This window comes from Eulemur rufifrons, chromosome 19 (assembly GCF_041146395.1).
Source record: "Eulemur rufifrons isolate Redbay chromosome 19, OSU_ERuf_1, whole genome shotgun sequence".
NCBI lineage: Eukaryota > Metazoa > Chordata > Mammalia > Primates > Lemuridae > Eulemur > Eulemur rufifrons.
Genome location: NC_091001.1, coordinates 28,333,884 through 28,346,857, shown reverse-complemented (window position 1 = coordinate 28,346,857; position 12,974 = coordinate 28,333,884). Strand labels below are relative to the sequence as shown.

At 35.5% G+C, this 12,974-nt stretch overlaps 1 protein-coding gene across 5 annotated transcripts in view; it reads right to left on the bottom strand.

The window, feature by feature from the left end:
• The window catches only part of FBXL5 (F-box and leucine rich repeat protein 5), a 68,997-nt gene that overhangs the window by 24,928 nt on the left and 31,095 nt on the right, over positions 1–12,974 (bottom strand). For 4 of the 5 annotated variants that reach the window (XM_069495189.1, XM_069495190.1, XM_069495185.1 and 1 more), the window contains exons 2-4: positions 7,885–8,100; positions 3,444–3,539; positions 1,845–2,031 (exon numbers count right to left, since the gene is read on the bottom strand). In XM_069495189.1, coding sequence (XP_069351290.1) covers positions 1,845–2,031; positions 3,444–3,539; positions 7,885–8,019 — 418 coding nt within the window. In that variant the 5' untranslated portion in view covers positions 8,020–8,100. The remainder of the gene's footprint in view (positions 1–1,844; positions 2,032–3,443; positions 3,540–7,884; positions 8,101–12,974) is intronic. The other variant, XM_069495188.1, reaches the window with a different exon arrangement.

The window sequence follows — 12,974 nt, the reverse complement described above, 5'->3', positions numbered from 1 at the left end:
ACTCACTTTGTAGCCTAAGTAGCATCATTTGAAAAAGGAACAAAACAGGTTATACAGCTTTAAATCAAAAGTACAGTCAGTCAGATTATGAGATCTTCAAGGCATTTTTAATGACACACACAAATCTTACAACGTTTTCCATTCATGCATTATGACTCCTGTCAGTACTTTCCTTGTGTTCCCTCTCTGATTTTCATATTTCATACAAAAGATCTGTGAAATGCTAGTTCCTTAACCTATAGGTGCTTAAACGTACTTATTTATGTTCTAGTTGAGACAACAAAACATAAACATTTTTGATGCTGTTATACATTGATAAAGAATCTTTTATCAGTAATTATTGTAGAAAATAGTCATTGGATATTCAATAATGTATTTCAGTAATAATTTTCCAAAATAAAAATGAAAATGAGATATTAGAATAAATATAAAATACAAAATATTCACCATTAGAGTACTTACAAAGAATTTGAGTACCTTGTATATCTGATTTGCCTTCATGAAGCAACTTAAATATAGAAATGCTACGATCACATTCTTTAAGCTACTTTTAAAATACCAAATATTTTAAACATAATACAGCCATAATTTGCTTTGAAGGAGTGGGAAAATTAAATGCAGTAAGTGTGATGCTTTTAAATTCCACATTATAATTACAATTAAACCAGACACAACAGGTCTTAGCTTGGTCTCTAAGGTACAAGCTACATTTCAAAGTAAAGCACACAAGCTTTATGGGTTTAATTATAGCTTAACTTATACAATCACTTTTGTTTCAACATGTGTCTCACCTACTTTGTTAAATAAAAATAAGAGAAAAGGACCAAGTTCAAAATATTATAAGCTATTTTAATAGGAACACCATTACTGTCACCAATCTTGAAGAAGCAAAGGAATTTTTACTAGCCTAAGGATGCCCATTGCTTCTTTTCTTTTCTTTCTTGAGACAGAGTCTCAGGCTATCACCCTGGATAGAGTGCAGTGGTGTCATCACAGCTTACTACAACCTGAAACTCCTAGGCTCAAAGGATCCTTCCTGCCTCAGCCTCCCAAGTAGACGCCTAGCTAATTTTCTATTTTTAGGAGAGACAGGGTCTTCCTCTTGCTCAGGCTGGTCTCGAACTCCTGAGCTCAAGCAACTCCTGCCTTGGCCTGCCAGAGTGCTAGGATTACAGACGGGAGCCACCACCGTGCCCTGCCTGGCCCCCAATTGTTTCTTTAATGGTGTTTGTTTTAAAAGGCAAAGCTATTGAAGAAAAGAATAAAAGAATAAAAAATGAGGAAATAGTCCATTAAGAAAAAAGGCAGGCATATTTTATTTGCATTTCTAATTTGTACTCTCAAAGTAATTGTACACAAAAAAAAAAACTGCCTCTCGTAGTCATTTCTCTGAATATTATTGGATATAAGCTGAAAGAACGACCCATAGGAAAGGATGGAAAATAAAATATAGACATAACTGATTTTGAAAACCAATGAAAAAACACAAAGAAAGATAAAAGCAGCCACTATACTTCAAAAACATTCTGTATAATCGTAGCTTTCAACAATTTTGAATGTGCATATATAAATTCATTAAGAAACACTATCCAACAAGCCATGATTTTGGGGAGAAAAAAAAAAAAAGAAACACTGTATTGCTATGTCCCAGGTATGTGAGATATGTATCATAGACAACACTATATTCTAAAATAGAAACTACTGCCTTCAATTAAATTTATACATGAAAATAAACGCCTTTGACAGTACAAGCCTGACTTATCAAAATCTACAGTTCCTATCAACATGATGTCAATGACCTTAGAACTAATAAACTGTTCTCTATCTATAGGTATGAATCTCACCTTTATCTGACTTTTCATCCACAGAATATTTAAAAAACTTCTGTCGCTCTTCAGCTTGATTCCACAGGCTAAGACCTCTAAGGAGTTCTGCAGTATCCTTCTGAGAGCAGTGTTGCGCAATCACTTTCTTTTTAATATCCTTAAGTTCTTCATAAGTAAAATATTCCATTAACATGGGCTGAAAAACCTAAATTAAACAAAATATTCAGAACGAAAGATGCTTAGTTTTGTTTGACTCTACACTTTTTAAATTATTATGGTTCAAGTGTAGTATTATGACCATATATTTCAGATAGAAATTTTACTTATCACTGGGTTAATTTATCTAAAAATTGCAGAGAAGAATATCACCAAAAGATCTTTCTTGCTAAGGTTTCTCCAGCTAATATGTTAATCCCTAAACAATTTTAAAGCATCAGGACCAGAAGGTTTTTCCTCACAGAGTTTGTCAAACACTCCTAATCATTCTCTTACTGTTAGACATTTAGGTCAGTTAACTGCCTTCTCATACTACAGTAACTGAACTCTACCCAAAACCAGGCCTCTACCTCAAATGAGACTGGTACCCAGTGTACTGGAATATGAAAGGCAGAGCTCTACTGAGACCCTGAACTATTCACTATTGTTTCTGGATTTTGAAGATGTTTCTTCAAATCATTATTTTAGTACAGTGGTACTATGAGAATTATCTATGGAGATTTCTTCTGTAAAACAGATGCTTAAGTTCCAACCTTTGATTTATAGAATTAAAATCTTTAGAAGTAGAACCAAGGCTTTTTATGGTTCCACAGATAATTCTGATGAGCATGACAGATTAAGAAACACTGCTCTAGTAACTCAGTGATTTTAGTGCTGTTTATTACAATGAGTTGGAAGGCCTCGAAAAAATACCCATGCCAATGCCTTCCACCAGAATTAATTTTAATTGGTCTGGATAGGGCTTAAGAAGTAGAGTTTCTTTTTAATAATACCAATCTGATTATAAGGTGAAGTTATAGCTGAAAATCGCTGTAGTAACTAATTTACAGCTGAACAGGTATCCAGTTCTGCATAAAATAATTTCTCTATTTCTTACCCTGATGTTCATCTAATGTTAGAAAAAGAAGAGAAAGGGAAAATGTTTTGCCCATCCATTCAATGGTATCCCTGTGTAAGTGTATTAGGCATGAGACTGATAAATTTAAAACCACCATTTAATTACTAAAGTTTATGACTGAAAAACACTAAAAATTCTTTAAACTTAGCATGAAAATACAAAAAATATTAAAAAGTTTAAAGAATCCTCTAAAGATTCTGAAAAGACACTAGGGCAACAAAAAGTTATTAACATTTAACACAGTGCCATTTACAGATAAGAAAATAAATATTCCTTAAATAAATAAATCAAATCATTCATTCAATGAAAAGCAACAACCTTTCTGAAGGAATAAAACTAGTATTTTTTTCTTCAGTTTTTCTTCAGTTCCCAAAAGGAAACGGGGTCTTCACTCCATCAACCAGACATATCTTCCTATACATTGCTATGAAGAGCCTCTAAGGCAAAATAGTATTTTAAGAGTTTCATTACTCTAAATCACAGGGGAGAAAAATTATGCTTACCTCCTCTTCCTCTTTCATGTGAGGAAGAAAATCTCTTGTAAAAGCCTCCAATCTCTCTTTCAGTTGTTTTGCATAATTTAACTGCTCATATTCATTCTGGAAACAAAAAAAATTACATTTTTTATAAAATTTTTGCTTCATTATTTATATTGTGTGTCTGATCCCAGGAAGTCAATTTAAAATGCAACATGGCCGGGCGTGGTGGCTCACGCCTGTAATCCTAGCACTCTGGGAGGCCGAGGTGGGCGGATCGTTTGAGCTCAGGAGTTCGAGACCAGCCTGAGCAAGAGCGAGACCCCGTCTCTACTAAAAATAGAAAGAAATTATATGGACAGCTAAAAATATATACAGAAAAAATTAGCCGGGCATGGTGGCTCATGCCTCTAGTCCCAGCTACTCGGGAGGCTGAGACAGGAGGATCGCTTGAGCTCAGGAGTTTGAGGTTGCTGTGAGCTAGGCTGACGCCACGGCACTCACTCTACCCTGGGCAACAGAGTGAGACTCTGTCTCAAAAAAAAAATAAATAAATAAAATGCAACATAAGGCACGTGTGGTGGCTTGCACCTGTAGTCCTACCTACTTGGGAGGCTGAGAATTGCTTGATGCCAGGAGTTTGAGACCACCCTGGGCGATATAGCCAGATCCCATCTCTAAAATAAAGTGTGACATAAAACCTCAGGGGAAAAACACATTGACAAATAGCAAAGTGCTCTCTGTACTTTTTTTAGTATAAAAGATGTCCGTAGAACAACAAGCTTTGAATTTCATTAGTAATATGATCTCTTTTTAAAAATGTCATAAACAGTCTAAAAATAGCAAGTATCTGCATAAAACTTCTATTGATTTTGCTTCTCATTTATATAATTTCTATATGTCTCTTCTCTTAATATATCTCCGAGCCTATTATACTATATCATTACAGAATCCCTTTAAGATTATCTAGCATATCCTCCAATTAAATTCAGAATTTAATTGAACCTTAACACAGGTTTGAACTGTAAAGGTCCACATAGATGTGGATTTTCTTCTGCCTCTGCCACCCCTGAGACAGCAAGACCAACCCCTCCTCATTCACCTACTCAGTGTGATGACAAGGATGAAGACCTTTATGATGATCCACTCCCACTCAATAAATAGTAACTATATTTTTTCTTCCTTATGATTTTCTTGGTAACATTTTTTTTTCTCTAGTTTGCTTTATTGTAAGAATACAGTATATTATACATATACTAAGTATGTGTTGACTGTTTATGTTATCAGTAAGGCTTCTGGTCAACAACAGTAGCCTATTAAGTAGTTAAGTTTGGGGGGTAGTTAAAAGTTATAAGAAAGTTAGAAGTTATACACGGATTTTCAGCTGTGTCAGATATTGGCACCCTAACCCCTGTGTTGTCCATGGTCAACTATACCTGCTGCTAACATTATCCTGACAGAAAGTCATATACATTAGTGTCAACACTTGTAAAGGGAAGGAGCTCAGTACATCTTGAAGTAAATCATTCAAATTCTGGGCAACTCTAAACAGCTAAAAAGTTCTTCCTAATATGAACTAAGATCAAATCTCCCTGTAACTTATCCATCACTTCTCTATCAGCCCTCTCAACTTAAAACATGTGGAAAATTTACAAAATAATGAAAACTTTAAAAATATGGGAATATTCCATCCCTATTGAGTCCTCTCAAGTCCCCTCTTTTTCTTGAACTAATTTATTCAACTGCTTCCCGATATTCAATCCAATGTCCCATTCTCTTAGGATTTTACACATTTTCCCTGAACATATCCAGACACCTTCCATTTCTACTTATATGCTAGTTACCAAATTTGCTTTTCCATACCGGATCATTTGACCTTAAAATCCCTCTGTCTCCTCCTACTAATAAATGCCCACCTGAATTACACAGCAATTCAAACCTAACCTTTCCAGAATTGATCTTTTTTATGTCTCAACCCTCTTCTATATACTCTAGAAAGTCAGGTTCAGTTTTCATTTTTATGTCTTTTCTATTTCTTCTTTCCTCCTCCCTTTATATACAATCACTACATTCCATCAATTTTATTTCCTACATAACTTTAATTCCTACATAATTTCTTACATGACCCCTCCTCTGTATTTCCACTAGTCATAACTTTAGTTCAGATCTTAGTGAAGAGGTATTCATGTTGGTAATATATAACATGATATAAAATTCAAAGAATACAAAGGAGTATTCAATAAAAAAGTAAATCCCCCTTCCATTATTTGCCAGTACCCTACCCCTACCAAACCTCCCACCTCCCCACCAAGTAGCTGCTGAGTATTTGTCTAGAGATCACTAGAATAATTTTTTTATTATGATCTTCCTCCTTGAGTCTTTTCTTTCCTTTCACCCCATCCTCTTCCCTGCTGCAGAACAGCCTTTCTAGAACATAAATCTCTAAGTGCACGTGGTTTGACAGAGCTGTAACTTAAGCCTATGCTTCACCCAGCCAGAAGGGGAATAAACTAAGATCAAATTTCAAATATCCTGCAATACATAAATGTAATTAGGAAGAAAATCTCTCTGTATCATTATCCTAAACTACACTAAAAAAATCTTTAATTTTTATTATATAACTAAAAATTATCCTAACTACCTCTGCTCCCTACAATAAGGAAAAACAAAATGTAGTAAACAGAGCTGACATTCAATTTTAAAATAAATAAAATTTATAAAATTAAAGAGTTTATTGATTCAAAGTAATAATTTTACCTTTGGTCACCACTGACTACACTGATAGTTTTCCTTTAAGAGTTCAGCAAATGTTAACAAAATGTAATAATTTCACAGTAATTAAAATTTCAATTTACAAAAACAACTTTAAGCTTTGGTGAAGAGCATTCATTATAAAATTTTATAAAACGGTAATAAAGAGGTAACTGACAAAGACTCTTACCAAACCTCCAAACCTGAGTCAAGCTTCTCCTGAGTCCTCTTCTCAACTAGGTCTAACTTTAGACTCCATCCTTGGCCCACTAAGTCCAGTTTTCCTGCTGAGTTAGTTTAGCAAAAATTCCCCACCCTTGGCATCTGACCACCCTCAATATCTGATCCAATTCCTTATCCCCCACTCTCAATATCTTATCACCTGACTGACTTTCAGCAAGAAATTTTGTAGAGTCAGCCTGTCAAGAATCTCCCTGGCCTTGATGTTTCCTCTCAGTAATTTTCCACCTACTGACTCCCACCCTGCTCCATGGCTATAAAACCCCTACTTGTCCTTACTGTATTCAGTGTTGAGCCCAATCTCTCTCCCCTACTGCAAAATCCCCATTGCTGCAGTCTCTCTTGAATAAAGTCTTCCTTACCGTATTTAACAAGTGTCGTGAATAATTTTTTCTTTACATTATGAAGCCTGTGACTCAGACAAGATCAGATTCAACATGGGATCACCAGACCTCTCAGCAAGTATTCCAAGCGTACACCTTTAAAGCCTTTGTCTTCATTCCTGGCTGACTAATTGGGGATCTAGTGCTCCAGCTGACAGTTCAGTGAAGCACAGTAAGAACAGATACTGACACTTAGAGTTCTAAGTCTACTCTGAAGCTGACTTAGATGTCCAGGCTTCTTTGTTGAAAGGTACCTACTGGGCTGGAAGTCTTTCTCCTTGACTCTCTAGAGTGAGGGTTTATTCCCAGACTCTAAGACCTGGCCTGGTCTAGAAAGATTTTTTTCCTAGCTCTTTGTTTCAAGTGAGGACTCACTCCTGGCCTGGAAATTTTTTCCCATCTTTTTATAAGGCCTCTCTACTCTATCTGTTCCTGCTTCTCCCATGGGGGCTTCTCAGTAAGCTCACACTCCCTTCTTGAATCCCTGCGACAATATGCTTTACCACTATAGAGCTAACTCTACTTCCTTTCCCATTGCATGACTTTACCTAAGGATAACTTCGAACTCACTGGCTTCTTTGGAAAACTAAGACTTTTCTCTTCCCATTGCTTCTGCTCCTCCCTCCTTTTTTCCACCTGCAAACTTCCCTTCAGCTCCCTTAAATCCTTTAACATGTCCCCTTTTAAACCTCTAGCTCTTCCATCCCTCTGTCCACCCCAGACTTTTCCCTTTCTCCTAAAGGCCCTAAATGCCCTACAGTCACTTGAGCTTTGGGCCTCTTGCCCCCACTGGGGCTCACAAGAGACTTAGGGACCCTCAAAAGCAACTGCCTGAGGCTGAAAAGAAATTCTACTTGTCCTTGCTGTATTCAGAGTCAAGCCCAATATCTCTTCCCTACTGTAAGCCCTTACTGCAAGCCCCTACTGTATGCTTCCCTCTTGAATAAAGTCTTCCTTGCTGTCTTTAACAAGTGACAAAATAATTTTTTTCTTTAACACGTCATTTACTATAGAATGCTAACATGTTTTACCAATGACATACCAGAAGATGGCGCAAATTGTGATAGTTTAAATAATCCATGTTTGCAACTCACCTTAACATTCTTCAGTCCCTTTTCAAAGAGACTAAGCATCTCAGAGAGTTTATTGTCAGAATGTACATTATAAATGGTCTGGCTGCGTTGTTGAAGCAAACCAATAATGTATTCGTTTTCAATCTGCTCATGCATTTTGAACTCCTTGAAAGTAGCATACAAAGACTGCAGAAGAGCACGGAAATCGTTGTTGTTGGAAAAATTGGTTTTAGACAGCTGAATAAAAATTTAAAAAGAAAGACATAATCAATACATGCAAATATGCACCAATAAGAAATATTCAAATGCAATCCTATTTACTTTTGCACATAGCAACATACTTCCCTAATACTTGGTTACATTAAAGTACAAATAAAGGTAATTCATAAATTAACAAGTTATAATATTATCATTAAAAAGTACACTAGGCCAGGAAGATGTTGGTTTGCATTCTGAAGGGCCTGGTAAAGAGAAAAATGATGCATACACAGATCATAGTTCTTTAAATAAAAAGGATTGAATCAGGTCCCCTCCCCTTTACTATCAAGATGACAATAATCTGTTCAGGAAATAATTATAAAATATTGAGCTGCTATAATATTATTAGATAACTCTAGGGGAGCTATTCTCTTTTAAACAAAACTGAGATAAACACTTAGTAGCTTATATAAGAAATCATCTACTTTTCTTAACTGGAAGCACTGCAATAGTGCAATATGGAAACTTAGTAAGCAGAACATGAGAAAGTAAACGTACTTGAAAAGACACAAAAAAAATATAAAGAAACATACATTATATCTTCTTTAATTCTAGTATTCAAAAAGAGAAAACTACTATTCTGATGTAACTTCAATTTTTTACACTTACTGGAAAATTAAATTCTAATGTTTAAAATGTATGTATTATCAAGGAACTTGCTTCAAGTTAAAATTCAAAGTAAGATTCAAGCCCTCCATTACCTACTATATTAAATTTACCTTCTATTGTATCAATTCCAATTTCAAAATTCATTTTAAAGGGGGAAACCTGATTCGGCTAAATACAACAAATAGATAAATGAAGGGGAAAAGTACTAACACCATACTTCCTAGACTTGCTTTCTAAAGTATGATATAGTATTCCTAAAATGGAGCACAGTCTGAACTATCTTATTGCCTGTTCTCTACAGGAATTATAGTCAGATGACTGAGCATCAAAACAGATAACATACAAACTCCTAAAGCAAAACTATTCCACTATACATAACAGAGTTAATTAAGTATCGTCTATAAAAGGCAATATAGATTAGGCATTTAGAGTCATTTGTAGAGAACCAGTTATAGAGTCAGATTCCCTAGGATCAGATCCCAGTTCCACCAGTGATTTAACTGTATAACCCTGGGCAAGTTACTTTTCACTCTCAATGTCTTAGTCTCTTCTTGGGGATAAACAAGAATAATAAAAAACCTGTACTTCACATGGTTGCTTGGTACTTAATGCTAACTAACATCACATTTTGAAAATTAAACATTCATTTTTATAAAATCATACTTTTTTACTCTATTCAAATATCTACTGAGCAGCTATTATTGAGCCAAGTACTGTTCTTGGTACTTGGGATACATACATCAGTGAACAGAACAAAGATCTCTGCCTTTATAGTTTACATTCTAGTTAAAGGAAATAAGACAATGAAAAGTTAACCACAATGTATACGTAAATGATCTAGAACAAGGGTTGGCAATTTTTTCTGTAAAGGGCCAGATACTAAATATTTTAACTTTTGCAGGGCATATGGTCTGTAGCAACTATTTTTTTTCTTTAGAGACACGATCTCGCTTTGTCACCCAGGCTGGAGTGCAGTGGTGCAATCAATTACAGCTCACTGCAGCTTCAAACTCCTGAGTTCAAGTGATCCTCCCTCTATCCTCAGCCTCCTGAGTAACTGGGACTACAGATGTGCACCATCATGCCCAGCTAATTTTTTTTATTTCTATTTTTAGTAGAGACAGGGTCTCACTATATTGTCCAGGCTGGTCTTGAACTCCTGGCCTCAAGAGATCCTCCCGCTTCAGCCTTCCACAGTGCTACTATTACAGGTGTAAGCCACTACACCCAGCCTACAGCAACTATTTAACTCAGCTCTTGTAGCACAAAAGTAGTCATAGACAATATGTAACTGAATAAGTATAGCTGTATTTCCATAAAACTTTATATTTATAGACACTTAAGATTTCATATAATTTTCGTATCACTAAATATTATTCTTTTTTTGATTTTTTTCAATTATTTAAAAATGTAAAAACTACACTTAGCTGCTGAGCCATCCAAAAACAACAGGCAGGACATTTTGTTAAACCCATACTGTAGATTTTAAATACGATAAGAAATGTCACACAAGAGTACAACAAAATTCATTAGTGCCTGGTCTCTGTTTTGATGCTCTGTCATCTATCATTTATCATTTTATTGGGGGAAGAAAACCCTTAAAAATAATCTTAGTAGAAATATGACACAAATCAAAATCAAGCATTAATAATGGCTATAATTTTTTTTAATGGCAAAAAAGTAAATATAGTCAACTCTTTGTATCTGTGGGTTCAGCATCCACAGATTTAATCAATGGCAGATTAAAAGTATTTCAAAAACTAATTAAAAACCATATAAAATAATAAACAGTAAGTATAACAACTATTTACAAAGCATTTTCATTGCATTAGATATTATAGGTAAACTAGTAATGATTTAATGTATGTGGGAGGATGTGCATAAGTGATATGCAAATACTATTTTATATAAGGGACTTGAGCAACTATGGATTTTGGTATCCATAGGGGGTCCTGGACCCAATCCCCTATGGATACTCATGGAGGACTGTAATGCCCTGAGAAAAATATTAATAATATCTCACAAGATATGCAGGAAATTCTGTATATATTCTCATAAGACTATTAGAAAGTCTTTTAGATTTAACAACAGGCTAAAGCCTAGTTTCATGCTACAAAATGAGAATCAAATTAGCTACAAAAAGAGATTCTACATTAGAGTCAATCCAGCATAGTGGTTAAAAGCACTGACTCTGAAGCCAAATTGCCTAAATGTGAATCTGTTCTGCCAGCAAGTCACTACATTTCTCTGTACCTCAGTTTCTTCATCTGTAAAATAAGGCCAATAATATTAACTACCTCATAGGGTTCTTGTGATGATTTAATAAGTTAACATATTTAAAGAACACAGAATATAAGCCCTACCTAGGCATCTGTAAAAGCCTTGCTTAGGCTTTTCTGTTGTTATTTCTGTATTCATCCCAAAATATTAACACCATTAGAACTCCTTAAAGAATTTGGTACAGCCATTACAGAAATCAGTATGGAGTTTCCTCAAAAAATTAGAAATCAGTATCTCCAAGAGATATCTGCACTCCCATGTACATTGCAGTATTATTCACAATAGCCAAAATACGGAACCAGCCTATTAACAAATGGATAAAGAAAATGTGATACACATACATACACATACACATACACACACACACACACACACACACACAATGGAATATTATTCAGCCATAAAAAAGAAGAAAATCTTGACATTTGCAACAACACAGATGAACCTGGAGGACATTATACTAAGTGAAATAAGCCAGACACAAAGACAAATAATGTATGATCTCACTTATACATGGAATCTAAAAAAGTAGAACTCATAGAAGCAGAGAGTAGAAAAGTAGTTGCCAGGGTCTAGGGGTTAGAGGAAATGAGGAGCTGAGCTGTTGATCAAAGAACACTAACTTTTAGTTATAAAATGAATAAGTTCTGAGGATCTAATGTACAGCATAGTGTCTATATAGTTAATAACACTGTATTGTTTACTTGAAATTTGCTGTGAGAATACATCCTCAGTGTCCTCACCGTCCCCCTCACACACAAAGGATAACTACTTGTGGCAGTGGATGTTTTGATTTATTTGATTTTGGTAATCATTACACAATGTACATGTCTATCAGACCATCATGTTGTACACCTTGAATATATACCTTTTTTGTCAATGATACCTCAATAAAGCTGGAAAAAAATGACCAATAGATGAAGTCATACTCTTGGTGGAGAACAGAAAAATGGTTCGTACAACAGTCTGAAGAAATGAGTTTCATCTGTATTAAATCCTCAACACATGTTTGTTGATTTCATAAGTGAAAACAAAGCAAAAAAGGTGTGGGGCAGGGAGAGATGTCCCTAAAGATACTACCCAAGTCAGTTTTTCTCCGTATGAAAAGTGCAAATGTTTTTAACCTGGTACCTAAAGTTAGTAGATTTAGTAGTTAAAAGAATAACCATACAATTTAACTTCTTAAAAAATCTATTTATATGAGTAGTTTTTAAAAATTGTGTTTGCCTCCATAAAGTTATACAAATACAAAGGCTTATTTGAGAAAAAAATAAACCTGGACACCAATAATTTCTGAACATACTGAGGCCTATGATGTGCTAGGCACTACACTGGGTGTTTTCAGATGTTTTTAATTCTTTTTTGAGACAGAGCCTTGCTCTGTTGCCTGGGCTAGAGTGCCGTAGTGTCAGCCTAGCTCACGGAAACCTCAAACTCCTGGGCTCAAGCAATCCTTCTGCCTCAGCCTCCCAAGTAGCTGGGACTACAGGCATGCGCCATCATGCCCAGCTAATTTTTTCTACATATTTTTGGTTGTCCAGCTAATTTCTTTATTATTTTTAGTAGAGACGGGGGGGGGGGGGGGGTCTCACTCTTGCTCAGGCTGGTCTTGAACTCCTGACCTTGAGCAATCCTCCCGCCTCGGCCTCCCAGAGCGCTAGGATTACAGGTGTGAGCCACCACGCCCAGCTGTTTTTAATTCTTAAGACAATTTCGGAAGCAGGTATATAATAATCCCCATTTTATAGATTTAAAAACGGAGGTTCAGAAAAGTAACTTATTCCAAATCATATACCTAACAGGCAATAAAACAGAGACCAAGCCTCTATGACTCTAATATCTATGCTCTTTCCACAGATACAATGTTAGTCCCATTCAGAAAGCTAACTTTCCAGATCCAAGAGAGTAAATTGTCAGAAAGAACAATTGCTCTAAAGCAACAGTTCTCACCAGGGGGGCAATTT